This window comes from Neodiprion virginianus, chromosome 1 (genome assembly GCF_021901495.1).
Source record: "Neodiprion virginianus isolate iyNeoVirg1 chromosome 1, iyNeoVirg1.1, whole genome shotgun sequence".
Lineage (NCBI taxonomy): Eukaryota > Metazoa > Arthropoda > Insecta > Hymenoptera > Diprionidae > Neodiprion > Neodiprion virginianus.
The window spans coordinates 23324089-23345943 of NC_060877.1; the positions used below are offsets into that span (position 1 = coordinate 23324089).

General features: G+C 32.9%; 1 protein-coding gene across 4 annotated transcripts; it reads left to right on the forward strand.

Moving 5' to 3' along the window:
- The first annotated feature begins 903 nt into the window (after positions 1-903).
- Positions 904-21194, forward strand: LOC124298454 (transcriptional activator protein Pur-alpha-like). Of its 4 annotated transcripts, none has more exons than XM_046750523.1 (7): positions 904-1282; positions 6641-6688; positions 14560-14678; positions 15771-15873; positions 15977-16095; positions 17585-17812; positions 18522-21194. In XM_046750523.1, exons 1-7 carry the CDS (start codon positions 1246-1248, stop codon positions 18870-18872), a joined length of 1005 nt encoding a protein of 334 aa, XP_046606479.1. In that variant the 5' UTR covers positions 904-1245; the 3' UTR covers positions 18873-21194. The 4 variants fall into 4 exon arrangements, with proteins under 4 accessions (XP_046606479.1, XP_046606468.1, XP_046606459.1 ...); XM_046750512.1 differs by having other exon boundaries at positions 906-1282; positions 15977-16107; XM_046750503.1 differs by lacking the exons at positions 904-1282; positions 6641-6688 and adding an exon at positions 8413-8926.
- Positions 21195-21855: the final 661 nt, after the last annotated feature.

The window sequence follows — 21855 nt, forward strand, 5'->3', positions numbered from 1 at the left end:
CAATAATATTTTTAAATATTTGTCAACATGACATAAATAAATTAATTAATATTAGTGATATACGTGATATATATGACAGTTGTTCGATTATTCGGGAAAAAAATCCCTCTGCTATAGATAACAAATCATTCAACGATGTTTCTCGGTTAATAAGAATAATTGTTCTATCTCGCACCACTTGAGCATGCGAATTTGAGATGACATCATTCACGAATTTGGAACACATTACAGACAGTTATGTACAAATAGAATTTTTAACAAATATTGATCGATCAATTAGTTTAGAGAAAAATTATTGTATTATCTGGGGCATCAGGTATGCAAAAATAAACATTGGTTATTTGATTCTTTAATTAACTATTTGAAACGGAATGAGGTTGTAAAAGAAATGGTCAATGCCTCGTGGTTGGATTTCTGCATGTACTCAGTCTTCACGGTCTAATCTTTAGTCGAAATCCATCGAGAATATTTTAATACAAGTTAGCAAAGACTACTTATTCTTTCGGATAACTTCCGAAATTAGCATTTCACATATTGTTTACGATACCTACGTAATATAAATAGACGAACGGTCCTAATAGTCGAAGGATTCAAAGAGGTTACTAGACGAAATTATAGTAACGTTTTGGGTTGGCATTTCGGACTGGAACGAGTAAATAATCGCTTGACGATCGAAAATGAATTGAACGGTGGACAAATGAATAGTTTCACAACTGAAAATAATATGAAAATTGATTGAATAATAGATTTTCACCCTTAGATTTACACCGCTGTGCGAGCGCGTGGGAAATAACCGACGAAAATAGTTTTGGTAGCACTGTTTCAGGAGCCAGCCTAGCAACGAGCAGACGGCATATAAATGCGTCACTTCCTCGTATCCCTGACGTTTTCGCTTCTATATTTGAAGAATATTTCGAGTATTTCGTATCGCGCAACAAGTGATTTATAAATATTGAAACAGTTGAACGAAAATGTAAAGCTCCCGTTAAAATATTCGTCGCGAACCGATGCTAATATTCTTAAATATGACAGATATTTAAGATTATAAAGTTTGACACTTGACGGCAGAGTGAGTTCCGGTCGTGCGTGCGATTAGGAGGGCCGTGTGGTGCCGTGGAGTGAAGTGAGAAATTTGCAAGTGGTGTTTGGTTGGTGTGTTGGGTTTCGTGACTGGCTTGTGCTCAGTGCTGGGGGTTTCTGGTTGTCGGGCCCGCTGCCGAAACGTTAAGGGACGCGTGAAGAATAATGTCGGACCAGGAAAGCCTGGACGATCAACGTCCAAGTAAGAGAACGGCGAAAAACCGATACGAAACTCGACATAACGTATTCGCATAACGATATTACACCGTATTCCCCGCATCAAGTTTAGCTCTAGGATATTTGTTGTTTATACATGTATCGGAGGGCTGATGCGCGCCGGATTATCGACGAAACTTGACATTGATATTTAGCGAATATTTCACGCGCAACAAAACCGCGTATGAATATTTAAATGCCTCGTGGCGTTCTGTCAGATGTGATAAAAAATCGCTATTTTTCGATGCTAAAGGATCCAAGATGGCCGAACTTTCGCTGAGAGGCTCTTGTTGAATATTCGCAAATTTATGTTTCTTCGATTTCGGCACAACGTTCGTAGTCGTTGGACAGAAAGTCGAAATCCCTTCTTTATCATTGAGCTTGATTGAAAATCGTGACGAAATTTCGTACGCATTCAGCCGAGATTTATACGTAGAAATTAATTGTGATGTAACTTTTGCCAATCTATCTGGAGCACATTAAACGCAAAGTCCATTTGGTTATAGCTCTCGCGAATTTCACACGTGTCACGGGTGATCCCCTCCCTAAATCCCCTTGTCCTCAAAAAGCAGCTAAAGTATTTAGAACACGCTATGATTTGTCTCACCACACACTACGAGCCCAAAACGTTCTACTTCGTTTTCACATTCTCAGATGTAGTCTTTAATGTTTAGGAAATTCTATTACTAATCATTACGAATTAACACTCAATCTATTTATTATTTCCTTTAATATCCAACTGTAATGAATCCTTGTATTACTTTTCATCGTCAATCAAATATTGCTTATCGCTACCCGTGGGTTAAGAACTAAATATATAAACAAAAGTAATATCCTTTTATACATCAGTGCTGTGGATGTCACATTTAATTTAGGTTAGCCTTGAGAATTTGATCTCAAATTAGAAAACCATCAAATTGTACGTTACTTTACTGCATCGACTTGTTTTTTTATTCCAATATCTTAAAAATTGATTGAGGTACGGCAACTCCGAGATTGCAACAATACGACATCACAATAGGCCCATAATATCATACAGATTCTGTAATGTAAGGCTGTTTGGAAGAAGAAGCGAAATTGCCATACGAAGTTAACTATTTTCCACTGATACAATAAATACATTACAAGATTTGCTTTATCCGAACAATGGCACAAAATTTCGAATTATATGTATATGCTGTTAGAATGAAGAACCTGGAAAGATACAATCACAGTTTCATGTTGAAAATAATGGTATTTTATTTCAAATTTACACATAAAACGTGTTGGTACAACGTATCGTGTGTTATAAAGGAACGTAAAATATTCAACCAAAATCAGGATTCTCTTATCCGATATTTGGATAATCTAAACTAACCGGCTTCCTAATTAATTTGGGTAATTCAGGGTCTGTCATATTAGTTATTGTCAAAAATTGAGTTCAGGCGATTTGTAAAGCATTGATTTGAGATTAAAATGAGGTTCGTTTCCCCAAAATAGGACCAGCCATGTGCTTCTGGTAATAAGAACGATAATGAGCTCTAACTGTTAACTATTTCATTTTCATTTCCTCAATTATGACCATTGTACGAATATTTAAATTGAATGACCTCGGTTGTACTGTTCATACCTCCTTTATTTTATAATTGATCTGTTTCAAAAGCATTTTCCCCCAATAGTATACCCAATTCCTTCGTCACCGATCTGTTTCACACAACGCAAAGAAAACGTTTTATCCAATTTTGTGAACCATATCAGATATTTATATAATATGTGTGGTTTTGAGTTAATCATGATTTCAAGTAAATAATAATCTGACACAATAATAAGTCCTCATCTGGGAGTAGGGTATTTTTTATTGTGAAACAAAATTTTTATTACAAATGTAAAAGTTGGCAATGTTAATAAATTTCGATCAAACATTTAATTAAAGTTCTTCTCATCAGAAACGAAGAAACAAATCATGAGTGTCAATGAATTGTGTAATAATTTTTTCAATATCTCATCACCATATCTCTCAACTTCTTTTTACTCCTGATCACTACTTCAGTTTTGCAGGAGTGATAAAAAGCTGTTCCATATTCAAATCTATTGAATAACGCAATCATTCTTACTCCAAATGGACTTCTAATGTAAAAATTTTGCATTTTTGTAATTATCAATTTTGATTGCCATTTGAATATAGGGATTTTAGATGCAAGCTACGTTTTCAGACACTTACCTAATATAGAAATTTGATCATTTTACATACTTGGCCAGAAAACTTAATTCAACTTATTTCAAATTTCATCATAACTTTTATGAGCATTATATTTTTCATTGTCGTTACACAATAATGTTGAACGTTTGAAATTTGCAATCAACATGTTCTTTACGTATTTTCTTTTCTCGCGACACTTGAGTAATTAAAAAATCGTGAGTGATTGACGTGACTTTTTATTCAAATAGTATTATAATAGCCTTTGGCGCTGTTTTCCTTGTAAATTTCGTCCTTTCTTCTTTGTGAATTTTCGTCATCTCATTTGTTGAATTCAATTCTAGATTTGTTCTCTGAAATTCTAGATATCCAAATTTTCCACATTCTTATAAGATTGTCAAACATGTGTGAAATTGTTCTCAATTAAAAAGTTCAAATCTAGTTCCAGAGAAGCTAAAGAAATGTTAACCGTGAGTAGCTTTTTTTTTGTCAGCCTAATATTTCGCGTCAATATCTAAAAAATTTTGATATAATCTATGATTGATTATTTGATCCCGTATTACAAGGAATTTTAGATTTAACTAAGTTGTACAAACAAATGACTGAGTTTCTTAGCAATAAATATAACAGTGCTCGAAGTAATAAAAAAATTACTTTTATGCATCGACTAAAAACTAAGAAAACAAAGAAACCAACGGTAACTTTTTTTTACGGAGGTGTGCTCCTTCTCCAGAGTTTTATTATTGATGTATCTTTTCCAGGTATTTGTCGCAATCTCATATTGTATAAATAAAGCGAAGATATTGAGAGATTTTGTCTACTTTAAAATTATTATACAATGCTTCAATCCATTATGTCCATTATTACTTATTATATTACGCACATCAACACACGTACTTTCTTAAATTAATTTGTACCACATTTTGATCGCATATTGATTGTAAAAAATATAATTTACCAAATAAAACCCAAAAGTTGAAATACTGAAATAATACTACCTAAATAATAAAATATATAAATAAAACTATATACCACCAATTTAACTCAGACATATCTTATTATTATTTACTCCGGAAATTCTGCTGTGGTTGAATAGATTCGTTCAGTTATTTATTCAGGCCAAAATGACGACATATCATAAAATTAGTCGATTTAAACACATGAGATTTTCTTTTAAATTACATATCTTAAAATTAATTTTCCCACCGTTTATTCTAAACGCTATCGACTGAAAATGAGTTCAAATCAAAAAGATTTTTACTGCATTTTCAGAAACATTTGCAAAAAAGAAAAGAATTCAAGTTAGTGTAGAATAAAATGAGTATCTTTGTTTTCTCAATTGTTTGAATGGCAAAACAATGACACGATCGAAGCACTTGTTGTAGACTTTTATCAGAGTCAAGAAACTATACGTATATGCTACAACAGGGGACAAGGTTCAAATTTTAAACATTAATTTAACGATATTTTTTTTTTTTTTCTAATCGTTGTTCTGTAATATTCGTCATGCTTCAATTGCGCAAAGTCTGCCTGTAAAAAACGTTAACCTCGTCAAACTCATGGAAAAGTTGCAGAATAGTGATTGGTTTTTGATTTTTCGTTACACTAACATTACAAATTTTAAGTTTGTCTGAGACAGAAAAGTGCGAAAGGCTGTCAAGAATAAATCTTTCACTAGATAAATACTTCCATCCGCGATTTGACTTTTATCGCATGATATATCATCGAAATATACGACAATGTATCGCCCACTGCGCGCATGGCAATCTTATCTTCAATACTCATTATAAAACTTTAATAATAGATATCAAGTAATAGGTATTGGTTCACTTTCTCTATTTTACTTATCCGAATAGAACCGAGCAAGAATGTCAATTTTGATAAATGACCAAAAAAGATTATTGTCGTTCAGGGTAACACCAATAAAGCTTTGTGGAAGGCTTTTGTAGAAAATACATCAGATTTTGATCAACTATGAGATATGGATAAGTTTGTCAAATTACGAGGCCGAAGTTAGTTATGTTAACGTATCAAAATGTTGAAACAGAAATGACTATTTTGCACATTTAGAATGACTGACGAAGTTTATATTTTATTAACGATTTACGAAATTTCAGGTAAACCTAAAATTGCAAAATAATGAGTTTTTCTAAATGTGCATCGTTACAGTGATATTCCAAACTTGAGCCTGATATCAAATTCATATAGCGCAACCTTATTTCTGTTCTAATTCGCCAGTAATTTCACATTTTACCCAAAGGCAAAAGCAACAACCAAAATTTGGTCTATCGTGACTTTATTCATTCCATAGACGTTATTGCAATTTTGAAATGATAAATAATGAGAATCTATAGGAAATTTGTGACAATTTTGTCTTGTTATAAGGGCGCAGCAGATTTTTATGACTGAAAAATGTTCTGATGAGTCAGAAATCACGCTCGAAACATTTCGTAGTTTTATTATTTGTGTAGGTTAGGTTTAAATTATTTCACAATTTAAATGGAAATATTCCTACATAACAACAACACAGCAAAACTTTGTCGTTATTTTGTCATCATGGATTATTCAAATGGTAATCAAATTGAGAGACAATTGTCCGTGTGCAATTGGTTTGGTCAGTTTCTTGTAAAAATCTATATTTTTACAATGAATTAAAAATAACTTCTTGACTCAGAGCTGACTCACACTGAGTTTAGTATTCTAACGGAGCAATAATTATTATTTGTCGCTCTGTATAACTGTATCATCTGGTCTCTTATTAGCTACCTATTCAATTTTGTTTTTCAATTTCATTCATTATTACATATGATTGGACTATTTTCAGTGGCTTATCTTGAGATTTCTATGAATCTCAAAGCTCAAACTTTATATTCCGATACAACTTATTGATGTTTAATTTATGTTGTCACAAATTTTACATTTTGTTTTGAACATGGAAGAGAGTCTTGAATTAAATTCTCAACTATTGTTATTAGTAAAAATGATTTCTCATATAATATAATTATAAATAACAACTTAAAGTTGTTTGACAATTAATTCTACCGTAATTCATGTTTCCCTTGAATAAGTGCTCCTGATCTTTACACAACGAAGAATAACTGTTTATTCCACAACGCTATAGCTCTAATAGTTTTGATCAACTGTTGATAATTCTCATTTTTATTTTAGAATATGGACCAGGCAGTACGGAGACTGGTGGAGCAGATTTTGATTCTGGTAAGTAATGTGTAGATAAGCAGAGTAATATTTTCATAAAGCATTTGGAAGAAGTTCAAAGACTTGTTAAAATAGCACGTCAGTTCTGATGTAACGCTTACTTTTATTTATAGATCTGTATGCATATTGAATTTGTTATACCATTTATCAGCACATTTTTGCACTTTGGAAAATGGACCTTTTACATAAATAATGCTTCAAGGTAGTGTAGAGCTGCAAAAACTAATCCTTTGCATCACTTAGCCACTAAAGTTTCCAAATTACAGTGAAATTGATTTAAATTTATGTTAAGTTGTGCGCTGATTATGAAAAAAAATCCTACGTATTTCAATTTCTATTCATTTTCAAGCAAACTGGAATCCAGTTTTTCCAACACAGGATGAGCAGTTTTTGTTAGACTTGATATTGACAGTCACGGAGTGATTTAAAGGTGAAAAACGTTTGAATGATGTATTTGTAGCTTTTTGACTTTTGAGATCGAAACAATATTTCCCTGATTATCAAAAAATTTAGAGTTGTCAATAACTAATATTTCTCAATTTAAATTCCCCGCCGTTTTTACACCTTCTAAGTTTAGCAGATATCGATTATCAGGTTCACCTTCATTGGTTGAATTCAGTAGACAATTTTAAACCTCTGATTTCATGATTTCCTTGGTGTAATATTTTTAACTCAGTAAATTGTCCACTATGTTCATCCATACTTCAATTTTGAATACAACAGAGAGAAGAGAACAACGTTAGTAAGTTTGGTTCCTTCTGGTAAAATTGGAGTAGCGATCAAACCCAACAATATTAAATGTACCAGGAAAAATTCGAAGTGAAGTGAAATTGATCGTTTGGATTAAATTCCACTGAACTGGTTACAAAGCTGAAAAAATAATCGATGAATCATCATCGTCCGAGAAAGTCGTCGGATACACCATCCTGTTTGTATTCGCGTTCGGATTTCCTCGAATTCCGATTGTATCGCGTATCAGCGTCAATTACGTCATTATTCTAGCAGCAGCAGCGGCGGCGTTGTTACACTCGTAACGTCATGAAACCATCGAAACTGCGAGATAATCAACCTGCAGTATGGTTTTGGCATGGAATACGATATGATCGAATATTCGGTGATGATATCAGTCTAACCGATTGTCTATCGAAACAATAAATCTCCCAACAATCATCAGTCTTATAAATTTCAACCAGACGAGTGAGGTTATGACAACGAAAAGCTTAGGAAGACAAAAGTCTAGCCGTTTCCTTAACGTTCGAATTTCGAACGATGGTGGGGATGGGTTGTCAGCTGGCGGTGACGTCACGGCGTATCACGTGGTACTCGTCACGTGGTTCGAGGATTTTAAAGGCGGTGATTGGCCGGTTAACCAGGCGACGCGTACATTCTTTAGGCATGACAGTGGGCACCATGAATGACCGGGACGTCACCGATTTCGCGTTTGACGACACAACGGAGCATTCATCGCAAACGATGTGTCATCAAAGAGAACCGAACCGTATGCCGTATTCCGTATCTCAGCTTTCAGTACCAGAACTGTGCTTGTTGAGGTTAGACTTCGTTCTATCTTTCCGAGGATTATTGTTTCGTTATATATCTTTTTTCTTACACAAGTCTCGATTTGGTTTTAAACCGCCTTTTATGCAATTCTAAATTAATTTCACAAAATTGTATGGTTTTTTTTTTTTTTACCATTTGTTATTAAACTTATTGCTGTTATGTTTATTTGATTGTTTTCTTGTTAAATCGAAATTTCAACAAAATATTATTGTTTGAAAATTGTTATGGAGAACTGTTTGTGAATTAAATTTATGTTTTAACGCAATACCGAAACAAATAAAGAAAGTTTTTAAAACGTGAACTATTTCTGAAATAATACTTACTTACATGTATAAAGAAAAAATATTCGTGTTATGAAAGTGGTGATAGTTTGTAAGGAGGAATTTTTGGGTTTCCGGAATAAATTTTGTAAGCGCAAATCTTGCATATAGATATACGTTGAACCACCGGTACGTCCAGCCATGTATGTGTATAAATTTTCGTGTAGGTGTTGAATGGTATATAGTGAAAGTGTAAAGTCGAGTGATTCGGTATAATATTAGAGTTCCAATATTGCAAATAACGACTGTACGATGGGGGAAATATTGATAAATTTAAACCAAAATGTTAATAACCAACAGACATTAGCTAACGGATGGGGCGATACTATGGGAAAAATACAATATTGGCATCCCGAAGGTAATCTTATTATTACTAGATATAATTAAGTTTATCCTAACTTTTCGAAAATTACGATGAAGATATATGTACACATACATTTTATATTACGTTCGTTATTTTAACTTCATTCATTATTTAATTATTAATCCACGCGCGAAGATTATACACGGGTAACATGTGTCATCTGTACGAGGATATATTAACCTACTTTTACGTTCAGACGGCTTTTAGAAATTTACTTTTGATAAGAATAGTCAGCCGCAGGCTTGAGATAAGATTTTTATTTATTTTTTTTATTTTTGATGCCGTAGTATGTACGCTTACGTCACGTGTATCAATTCCATTTTCTTTATACACGTATATATTATTCTTTTGTTTTACAATTTTTTATCTTTTTTTCTTTTCTAAATATGCTTATTTATCGAAGATTTAATAACAGATATTAAAACCTGTGTAATATGATGCTGATACATCTTTATGTAGATTAATTCATATTTTACAATATCGTTAGAGACTATTCAAGTATTAGCTAACGCATTTTTTGCAAATTTTTGCATCCCACCCCTAGAGATAACGGTTGATAACGTTTGCTTGTTTTGTCCACTACTGTTATTAAAAAATGAATTCATTACCTAGGAACGGCTAAAATGCCATTTTATAGTCACATCCTGATCAATTTATTCCTACTTTATTAAATATTAATTATTATTAATTAACTACTGTTATTAATACACATTAATGTGTTCAGTAAAACGTGAATTCATTATTCATTCAGTATTTAATACATTATGTATTGTCATTTTTCTTGAGTACATGCAATAAAAATTATATTTGCTAAGATATTATTATTGAACAATTGATGCATTATTAACACCTCCTTTTAAAGTAAATTTTTTATTATTCTCGAGCAGGTGGGGTGTTGGCTTTGAGCACGCATTTCGAATTTCCTACGTTAGCTAACACTTGCCTGGAATGCCTATTACTATACTGTAACATTTCATAACGTTTCTCTGAATGACCTACCCATGTTTTATCATTAGTTAATACTTGAGTGACCCCTTAAATTTTGTTTCGAATCAAAGGAAATTTGGAGGAATTTAAAAATAACTCAATGACCTAAATTTTGCGATCGTTATTCGCCGGAGTAAACCCTATTTGTAAACGATAATAACAATAATATTTAATGACGCCATCAATTCTCCGTATAATCTTTTAACCACGTCCATCCACAGTTATACATACGTGTTAAATTTCCCAGAGAAGACAGAGGAAAAAATTACAGAAAAATAATGCCAGAATTTAGCTGCGTTCGTCACTGAAATGCACAGGCGCAGTGAAGCCGGTGCAAGCAAACTATAGCAGGAATGGTACAGTTCGCTGCCGAAGCGATGTATCCTAAATACGATTCGGCAAATAGCGTCGAACCTCTTATCTGAGAGAAAACTATTTATACGCAAAGAATTAGCAAACATATGGGCATGTAGATAAATTCTTGGCAATATATAACCTTAGTCCGATGTGAAAAATATAAACCGGAAAATCGATTGACCAACTTATGGGGTAAAACCGGGGCGATACGGAACTAGCGTTGAAAATGCAGTTCGCGTTGAGGCAGGTCGTCGGCGCAGAGATCAATGCACTCGGTCTGGAAGCTCTAGACTTCCTCTCATTCGTCGCAGCCTCCCTGGAATTCCGGTCTTTTGCTTTTGCTCTTGCTTTTGCACCTTCGATTGTAAATAAAAATGAAAATTTCGTGTAATTTCCGGTTTCTGTGAAATAATAATCCATGTCAGTTGATCCGTAACAGGATCTCATTATATAATCTGTGTGATCATACGGGTTTATATTATCGAATAGGCGACGAGATAATGAAAAAATTTCACATGTGTTGAGCGTAAGACCGAATAAAAAATTTTGACCATTGTTTTTTAACGGTTACTCCGAAGTAGAATTGTCCTGTTTTCACATCGAAAGATTATTATAAATTATTATGTAATATTCAACGCTCGTCGTGTGATTTTGTTTAAGGCAGTCATGTGTACATCGGTACATAAACATTTTCTAGAGATACTTAATATTGCGGGAAAATATAATCGTATCGCTGAATTTGGTGTTTCGAATTGAATAGCATTGTTTTAAAGTTTTACTTTACTAGAGTATTGTGCTGTATTCACACTTATATTTCGGTTTATGAAAAGCGTGAGTAGATTTAATCGTTGAGTGTCGTTTTGAAAAATGAAATTATACGTTTCATGTCTCGCGGCAGAAATTAAATCCGCGCGTTGATTTAAATATGTACAGTAAATATATTTTTTATTCATGAAGGAATGTCGATGGCATTAGTATTAAATCTATCGTTAATCTGATACTCAAAATTCGTAGCATAGCTATACAATATATATACATAAATATATTCAAATCTCCGGGTATATCGACGAGTGATGATCATTGTTAATTTGTCGTGATACATATTCGTTCTTCCGATTTTAATATCTCATTGGAATTTTTCTTGTTTTGGCCAATGTCGATTCCCTGTTTTGTGTTATTGATTATTCAATCCTGTCGGCGTCAAGCCAGCGAATCTGAGTTTATACCCTGATAGACGGTTGATAAATTGCAAGTGTAATACGGCAAATGACTGAGTTTTGATTTATTCATATGTAATATTCATTTTTTGCCCAAAAACCGTCGAGAATGTATTAAACATACTTGTATAATCAGTTAGATTAACTAAACAATCTCGTTGATAGGTAATAATTATAGTTCAAGTAAGGATCGAATATAATTTTCAAAATTCATTTCTTACGTCGGACTGAAACGCATCGTTCGCGTAAATCGACTGTAAGATTCATAAAATGTCAAAATTTTGTTGAGATATTAAAAATATGTTGCAAAAAAAAAAAAAAAAACCTTTCCCCCGATGAACAGTCAAGAACAACGTAAATATGCGGGTGTGAAGATGATGTGACGACTCGATACGTGCAGTTTAGAAATGAGAAATTTTTTCGGTGAATTTTCACGGTGCAAATATTGTAATGGGGACTATATAGTGCGGGTTTACGTATAAATTATATGATATCAAGTTGCGAAAAAGTGAGAAAAGAAAGAAGGAGGAAAAAAACGTGTACGTAAACAAGTGAAGGATGTATAACAGATTCAGATACTCTGATTATACGAACATCGCCAGGATGTTCAAAAGCAGAATTTTCCAAGGCAATTTAAGCCCTGTACCGATTCCGGGCGGCCTGCAACCATCGAGTATGTAAAACCGGAATGCAAAATTTAATTAGTACCAAACATGCATACTTGATTTAAATAGGAATTATATTTCATGGAATTTGAATCGAAACTTCAAGTGTCATATTTATCGGTATAACCAAATTGAGAGGTTCCAGGGTTTGTTGGCCAAAAATATATACTTTTTATTAATCTTATTACGAGATGTTTCGCGTACGCTCAGTATTTATGAAATTATTATACTCGTAAGCAACGAAAATCTCTTCAAAAATACAAATATAGAGAGCACTGGAATTGTAAATAAAGGCTTTGATATCTATAGTTCGTTTCAAATAGTTTCGAGATGGGTAAAAATCTTGATGAAATCCACGATCTCTCGTTATATTCAGAAGACTATTTTCTTTCGTATTTATTCGGTATAAAGTACGATTATAAACTTGAAAATTCACGGTTTGACCTTTCAATTTTTAATTTCATTTTTATTTAGATTACTTATTGACGTCGAAGTTCAGTTTCATCGAATTCTGTGAGATGTGGTGAATTAAGATTAATGTTCGTATTTAAATGTCAAAAGTATGCAGTTCGCCGAATTTGAATAAATCCTAATTGATATTATTCCGGAATGTAATTCTCTTCAAATAAAAATCTTGATCATTCAAGATAGATATTTTTTCTTTGGCTGATCAGTTTGTCAAAGAACATGATATATAAAATCATAGTAATATTGTTATTTCTTCATCTCTCTAGTCGAGGGTTAGGGTTATTACTGTATAAAATCTATCTCAGACTTAATTTGATTCTTGAGAAATCATTCGATATCGTGACTTTTCTAAAGGTTTTATAATTTGGTTTCGTAGACGAAATTCCCGCGTTTTCAAATGTAGCAACATCTCTTTGAACATACAAAAATAAAAATTCTGGAATTTTAAACGAACGGCCAGATGTCGAAATGTCATTTCAAAACAGTTCAGAATTTGGTAGTTTCGTTCGATTTCACCCCACGACGGCTCATTTTATTTTAAAGACTATTTTCTACAAATTCACTGAATTAAAATTTAATCTTTTTTTTCAACATTCAATTCAGTATTGCCATTTGTTGATCACAACCTATGACAGTCCAATGTTGTAAAATTGAATATTTATCAATGCCAACGTTACAAAAAAAAAGATTTTAGTGAATTTCTAACAAATAGTCTTCTGAATAAAATGAGTCATCGTAGTCACGAAATGGATTGAATGCACTAGATTTTTCCCCGTTTTGAATCGATTTGAAACGAAGCTTTGATATCTAAGCTTTAGTTTATAACTACAGTATTCTCTACTTTTGTATTTTAGAAGATAAGTAAGATCCTCGTAGCTTATAGAGAAGGTCAAGTATTGCCATAGGTCTCTTATCATTTTGGAAGAGTGTCGGGTTTGCAGGGGTGGGTGGAAAAGGGGTCGTTGACCTGGCGTGCAGCTGTTATTGATCAGTTAAGGGCAGCAGAGGTCTGCCTTAGGTATTACAAAGTACCAGTCCTACCCCAACGAATGTTACACCCCCATCCCGTCCGCATTACCCTAGTCTTGAAAGAGGCTAAAGTTACACGAGGTTGAAGTTGGTAACGTTATGGGAACGAAACATAGGGGAAAGAAATCACTATTTCCTTAATTTTACAACAATTTTTAAGGAACTCCGATTTCGAAATACAAATGTGTTTTGTTTTATTACAGTTTACTGAATTTCAGGCAATTCCAAAACCGCGAAATAACGGTTTTTCCTCAGCTTGAATCGTTACGATAACTTTACTGTTTTCAATATGACGAAGTTAGCAACGTTAACATAACGAGCCGCGGCGGAGGGGGAGGGGTAACTTTTTCGTAATTTTACAGTGACTGAAATAGTTGTGTTTTCAAAATATGAGTATATTTTTCCGTATTATGATCTACCGCTTCTTCAGACATTCCTAAAGTTGCGAAATAACTATTTTTTATGAAACGTAAAACGTTAAGATAACATTATCAACTTCATTTTCATAACCTTGATTCTTTTGATCCGGCTGTTACTTGATCAAGTGTTGAATTTCCCGGCTTTGTAACAAATATTTCTCCAAATTAGCATGGCATAGATGTTGATGCAAAGAGGATACTTTGGAACTGAGTTTTAAACAAACCTGTTTCTGTCAATTCATTCACAGTAATCATCAAATTATGTTACAAGAATCGTAAAATATAATACTGCCAGGTTGTGCAGATACGAACTGCACGTTGGATACGCTTCAATATAACACTTGACATCTTTCCATTTGAATTGCACACATTTGTGCGAAGTTTTCAAAAGAAATTTTTCTCATTTTCTCTGTACTCAGTACTGACTAAATATTTATATAGCTTGGTAAACATTGTTAGACCAAAGTCTTTTTTCATAATTACAGGCCAACAAGGCCAACAGGGTGAACAAGAACTGGCAACAAAGATGCTACAAATTCAAAGTAAGAGATTCTATCTGGATGTGAAACAAAACAGACGTGGCAGATTCATCAAAGTTGCTGAGGTATTCAATTACTTACATATTTATGTTTGCTTAATTATCGCATTCATAACTTATAATAATCTATCACTAAATACTATTTACTTATACCTATACTTCATCATTTTATATCTTGTATGTACGAATACTAGGGTGGTCCATGTTGAGGACTTGTTCAAGTTTTTGTCATTCGCTCTCAAATCGGATCCATATAATTCAACAACAATTCCCTAATTTTTTCAGATTTTTATCTCAACTCTAACTCCTGCTTGTAAGAAGGTGGATTTTCCCATTTAAAATACACGTTCATAGGCTATAGTCTCAGTATATATTTTATTGTAATAGTACTAATATTCAAAAAATATTTGTAACTGTGAGAATTCATATTATCATACCACGAAATCTGGACAAATTGCACAGCTTCTAAGTGAAAAAAGTCGGATTCAGAGGGTATACAATTCACCTAGATTGCCTGGTTTGCTAATGTGAATGTTTTAACAGATAGAAGCATCACTGCCCGCCAAAATCTCGCATTTACAGATTTTGTTTAAAATTATTACTCGTGTAATAAAATATATACAGACTCTATAGCCGAAAGACAGGTACTTTTTATGGGCAAATCCACTCTCTTACAGGCAGGGGTTGGAGGCCAGTTGAGATAAAAATCGGAAAATAATGTAGGGAATTGTTTTTCAATTATTTGGAGCCCATTTGCGCGTTAATAACAAAAAATTCATCAGAGCCCTAAATAATGACCATCCGAATGAACACGTTTCACATGTAATCACACATCAATTGCAAATATAGTTCCTACTATTCCAAGAGAAAATATTTTCTGTGTGACATTCATTGAAAAAAAAGTGTCAACGTAGTGTTGCTTTCGTACGATGCGATCATAGATTGAATTAAAAGTCGTTACCGATGGTGGGCTGCTTCAATTTACCTAGTAGCAGTTTGATAGAAATTCCTTGCTACTTATTGAAGGATATTAATTTCATAACACTTGGCTAGATTTGAAAGTAGCGATGAAGGTGCCCATCCAGCGATATATGCAAATAGCACTGTGTGATCGTTTCTTGCAAATTCATCCAAATGATAACTGTGGTTTATCAACAGATTGGAGCTGATGGACGAAGAAGCCAGATTTTTCTGGCGTTAAGCACAGCTTCTGAATTTCGAGATCACCTTTCCACATTCAGTGACTTCTACGCATCGTTAGGTTTGTTTGGAACTTGAATACTATTGAAAAGTCAGTGAATTTAGAATAAGCTTGTGATATTCTATAAGATTGTCTGCTACTACGTAGTTATTGTATGCATTAGGTCCCCCAAATCCAGACAACGTGCCGGACGATGGGAAACTCAAATCAGAAATGATGGTGAAAGATAATCGACGGTACTATCTTGACCTCAAGGAAAACTCACGTGGCCGTTTCCTGAGGGTGAGTCACCCTGTATGTACCGACCATTAAGTATACAACTTTCTATAATAAATAGTAGGAATCTACTTGCATAGATTTTAATCAAACTTACCACGCAACTTTCTTCACTTGCTTATATTCCTGAATATATTTATTCCTTAATGTATGCTTAACCTTCCATGCATTTATTTATATTTTCTTGAAGAGCCCAGCTTACGAAACTTAACAAAATTGGGTGTCATTTCGTAAAATCATATTATGTGATGGAAAGCGCCAATGAAAACTAGAAAACACGATTTTAACTTCTTAAAGACTGATTATTAATAACTGGAGTAATAAGTTTATGGTGTCATTTTTCCAATGCCGAAAACGTATCATTCGAATCATTTCAAGCATTCATAACTCCTTGTGCACGGAAATAAATTTTCTATTAGTAAATCGCCTAAGGCCAATGAATTTTGTCCCTATATTTTCCGTTAATTACAAAAACTTTGCACACGAAATCCCCTGAGATTATAATAAATAAATTTATGCAATCACAACTCAAAACATGAAAATGCTGTTTGGTCAATATTCAACTACATAAAAAATAATGAAACAAAGGTTTAAAAGATGCCGTTGGAGTAGATCGTGCTGCAGTTCAATTAAGATATATCCTCCGAACACATGAGAAATGAAAGAGCTACAAATTTCCATTGACGAAGCCCAATTATTAAAAACTTTGAAGAGAACCCATATTTGGGCAATTCTACTACGTTGAACAGGATAGGCAAATTCAGATTCGAAACATTGTTCTAATGAACAGATCCTAATTAGATAAAAAAACATTGAATTTACCTTTTGTATAATTTGATTGTACGAAAACAAACAATAATACAATAAACAAAACTTACTGTTTGCTTTTCTTATCCTCTGTAACAAATGTTTCATAACGGCTCATGAACTAACCAAAATTATTGTTTCAAAATATTTTTAGACCTTGTAACTTTCGTATTACGTAATTACAGTAACTTTATCGAAAAAAGTAACTTAACACAATTTTCAAACGGTATTGACAAAACTCTATGAGTGTAAGGTTAATTGTAACCCATTTTATTTGAATAATCCTTACAGTGCATAAATTTTTATGTATGTTACATTCATAGCATTACGAATGGATCAACAATTTCGCATGAAAAATATAGATTCTTCTTCAATGATGAAGCTTCAGTTCTGCACCTGATTCTCAAATGAATGGCACCGTTTTATTACTAGAACTTTTACTTTTAAATATAGCGTAATTTTTATGAACATTGGGTCAAATGTATATCTTTTTGGTCTAATCATATTAGTAGAATTTTTCCAACCGATGGTAGCTCGGTGACTTGGAATTAAAAGAAATTCGTTGAAAAATGTACAAAAAAATATATTACATATTACTTTAATAACCACAAACTAATACAGCTACTGGTGAATGATTCGAAGAAAAAAATGTAATTTTAGCAAAGTATAATATTTTAATGTGTCTTAGGTATCTCAAACGATAACACGGGGTGGACCGAGGTCGCAGATAGCAATACCAGCGCAAGGGATGATTGAATTTCGTGATGCATTGACGGACTTACTAGAAGAATTTGGTACAGACGATGGTGGATTCAAAGGCGATTTACCAGAGGGGCGTTACATGCGTGTTGATAATAAAAATTTCTACTTCGATATCGGTCAAAATAATCGTGGCATATACATGAGAATTTCGGAGGTACGAACGAAATTTTTATTATTTTTTTTGTTATACAATAATCATTTCCGTACATTAATTATTCTTGGGTAATATAGGAATGTTTTTTGTACTTAACTGTACTCTGTTTTGTTGTTTGTTATGTCTCGCTTTGGCATCTATTGTGTTGGTTCGTTGCAAATGTGGAATTCAAAAATACTTTGAATCACACTACCGGATGATAAATGATCGTGTATTAACTTCACAATTATGTCTTGAAAAAGTACCAGTTCAGGGTTGCCACTCTATCTGAAAATCTGAGAAACCTGTAATAGTCGGGGATTAGAGTTTTACCTAGACAAATCATAGTAAAATGAGGGAATTTCGTTAAATTTCTGAAAAACTTTTAATTCGAATATCTCAAATCTTCATATTGTTCCGAATATGACTATTGTAGCAATCCACTTGAGTGAAACACAAATTTTTTCAAATTAGTAGAATACAATTTGTAACAATTACTTTTCCTTATTATTATTTTAATTATGAGACACTCTAAAAGTATCTGGAAAAGTACTATTTTGACTCTGGAAAACCTGGAAAAGTCAGGGACAAAATTACAATACAGAATTAGTTGCAATCCTTTTTTTTTTTTTTTTTTTTTTTTTATAAAAACTCATAAAGACGCAAATTTATGCACGTAAAAAGAAAAACATTTTCTTCCGCAATTTGATCTTTAAATTGTGATGTTTAGGTAAAAACGAACTTTAGAACAGCGATTACCGTACCAGAGAAGTCATGGGGACGATTCAGAGATATATTTGCGGACTACTGTGAAAAAATGAAGGAGGGAGGAGGAGGAGGAGGCGGCGGTGGTGGTGGAGGCGGCGGAGCCGGAGGCGGAGGAGGAGGAGTAGGAGGAGGAGCAGGAGGAGGAGGAGGAGGAGGAGGAATAGGAGTAGTAGGAGTTGGGATCGGTGGTGGTGGTGGTAGTGGAATTGGTGGAAACAATCTGGCAGATGGAAAAACAATGGTAGCGCAAGTACCATCACCGTCTTCATCGCAACAGCCTAACCCTAATTTAGACTCCCCACTACTCAAGTGAAAAAGACTTTAACTTTAACTTTTGAATTGAAAGAATAATTCGTTCTGAAACCGTTGAATACAAACAAAAAAATTTAAACTCGTCACAGTTTATATCATCGATACCAGAACGGTGAAGAGAAAGGATCGATTACGAAATAATATTAATCAATTTTCGGATCCATTCGAACAGAGGTTAATAACGATGAAATTACGAATAGTACCAGCCCAAACGTGTACATAGAAACCGAATATTACGCTACCTATATAACAAATTACCTAAACAGATATGAATAATACGCGGAATTAATAGATGCAGATAGTATTACTATTACTGTTCATTTCCTAATAAGCAGTCCAGTCAATTACCATACATGTTTCGAAAATTATGATAAAAAAAAAATCCAACAATATTCTTTCATTCTTTGTATTTTTTTATTACTTCGAAATGATCAAAATAACACTCCAATTCAAAGAATGTAATAGACACGCTAATGTTTATCAAACCCCAACTCTATTTGAGTGTATCTAATTTTTACAACTATCCGACAAGATTTTAAATGAAACTTATCGCCGGTTAGATGACAGTCAACCACGCAATTTTGTAAACTAAGTGAACCATTTAAATCTCATGGTTGTTTTTATTTCATCCCGTTTATATGTTTGTTATGCTTGACACATTCATTGATTCTTGGCATCATCTGTGCAATGAGTTGAAAACGTACAATGTTTGTTCGTAGTATTTAATTAATGACTAGATTCGACTTGTTGAATTCGCTTACTTGAAAAGAAATATAATGGATTCCTGTTAGGAAATGAACTGTAGCAAAGATTACGTTACAATTGAATTTGATTGTTCAGAATTTATGGATATATAGTTGTTATTAATAATTATTACGAGCGCATACACGAGAAGAAGAACTACAAAAAGAACAACAATAACAACAACAACAACAACATCAACGCAAGTACTGCATACCCTAACGATATATAAAATCGCACCATCTTACGATCTGACGCTTGTTTCAGCATGAGAAACTTATCAAAATTCCGGAATCCTAACAAGCCTAAAGTTTTTTTTTTTATCTGAAACGAGTACCCGATCACACATTAAATATTTATAAACTATAATAAAGTTCAAGTAAAAGTAAATTAAATTAAGCTGGATAATTATAATTACAAATATGAATTAAGTAATTAAAAATTACATAGGAAGGGTTCTGATGCAAGACGATACAACACCACACACCACACTTGTTTATTAAGTAAAATAACATCTCTATGATTAAAATAATGTTATATTATATAGGAAAGTAAAAATTAAACCGATATGAATTTATATAATATATATTATATTTATATATTACGTTCCACCGAATTGTACTAAGAAAGAAAAAAAATTTAAGGAAAAAAATAGGTCATTACATACCGGTACATACATATGTATAATACATATAGATCAGACGAAGAAAAAAGAAACAATTATGTGTGCAATGGTGTGTACAGCGTACCTAAAACATTATCTACGTGACGTCACGTTCAATGCAACCGCATACTAGGTATATTATATGAATGCATATTATTTATATAGAATCTATATTATATTGTAACGAAATGCCAACGCATGCGGACCTAAGTTTCTGTGAATTTAAGGAATAACCAAATCGATTAAAACTATTACAGATACTTAGGCCCTCAGACTTCAGTCTGAAAACGCAAAAAACCTGAATGTACTTGAGTATGAAGGACAAATGGATTGAAAAAAACAGAAAGGGAAACTTGGAGTTATCTTCAAATTGTCAAACTTCCATAAATACTGCATGCTATGCTTATCATTACTTTCTGTGTAAGAAGGAAAAAATATATATGTATATTTTTCTTTTTTTTTTATATCATTGGACACACGCTTTCATTGCGATGATCATTCAATTGGTGCGATAAGAATTGTTATTATGAACAATAATAGGAAGATTTAATTAGATTTATCAAAATTGTGCATCGAATGCACCTTATTTTCGGAGAGATGAATACATATATTCTATTTATTTTCTATTCTTAGCAATAATATATCTATCGTAATTAAGCATTTGTTCTTTTTTCGGTTGTTGTTTTTTTTTTTTTTTTTCGTATTTTCAAAATTAAATTTCGGCTGGTCTGAATTCGATAGTGTAGGAGTCATGTTCATAAATTCATTAATTACAAAAAATTGAGAGGTACGGAACTAGCTCAACAACTCAAGACTACTGTCCATCTTAAATTTGGCAAATGAGTAGATTTAAAATTTTATTGTATTAAATACATACGGAAATATCTATATATGAATAAATTTCAAACTATGAAACGAGTTATACATGTGTTTAAATACTATTTTTATTCTGCATTTTCAATCGCAGAAAATTACATTGCTTGTTTTTTTCCTGGTAATTTCATTGACATACATGCCACTATTTTGAAGAATAAATTTCATCACATTTGTATGTACAGTAGAAGCTCGATTCAAGTCCACCCTCGAGAGTGAACACTAAATAATCAGGTTGCATTTTTTCGTAGTTGTCAAAAAAGATAATTTCAAGTGTTATGAGTAATTGAATTTCACTGATTTCATAATATGGAGAAATGCGTTAGCATGAGTATGGGCATGGGCATATTGTGTAGTTTTAAACTTACTGTATATTCGCCAGTTTCTGTTTAATCGAAAAAGGAAATACCATGACCTATTTATTTTTGCTTTCTCTGGTTAATACGTGTTTAAAATTTTCTCATTCAAAGACCCACTTCTGATAATTTGCATTACCCTGTCTATACAGTGTTAAACCCATGCTGCTAGCATCTGTGTGATATCTGCAAAGCTCGTCGTTAATACACTCTAGTTCGATCAAATTCTATATATTTCTTGAACATTTTTAATTGCTCTCGACAGACGCATGCTTCTATTTATTGATCTATTGTAGGGAACGTGAGATTATAATAACTTTTCGAAACATAATTATACATAACCTGCTGTT

Coding starts and splice junctions, on each gene's coding strand:
- LOC124298454 (XM_046750496.1), top strand. CDS start 8,821: ATGGGGGAAATATTGATAAATTTAAACCAAAATGTTAATAACCAACAG. Junction 14,679..15,770: donor GATTCATCAAAGTTGCTGAG/GTATTCAATTAC, acceptor GTTTATCAACAG/ATTGGAGCTGATGGACGAAG. Junction 16,108..17,584: donor TCCTGAGGGTGAGTCACCCT/GTATGTACCGAC, acceptor AATGTGTCTTAG/GTATCTCAAACGATAACACG.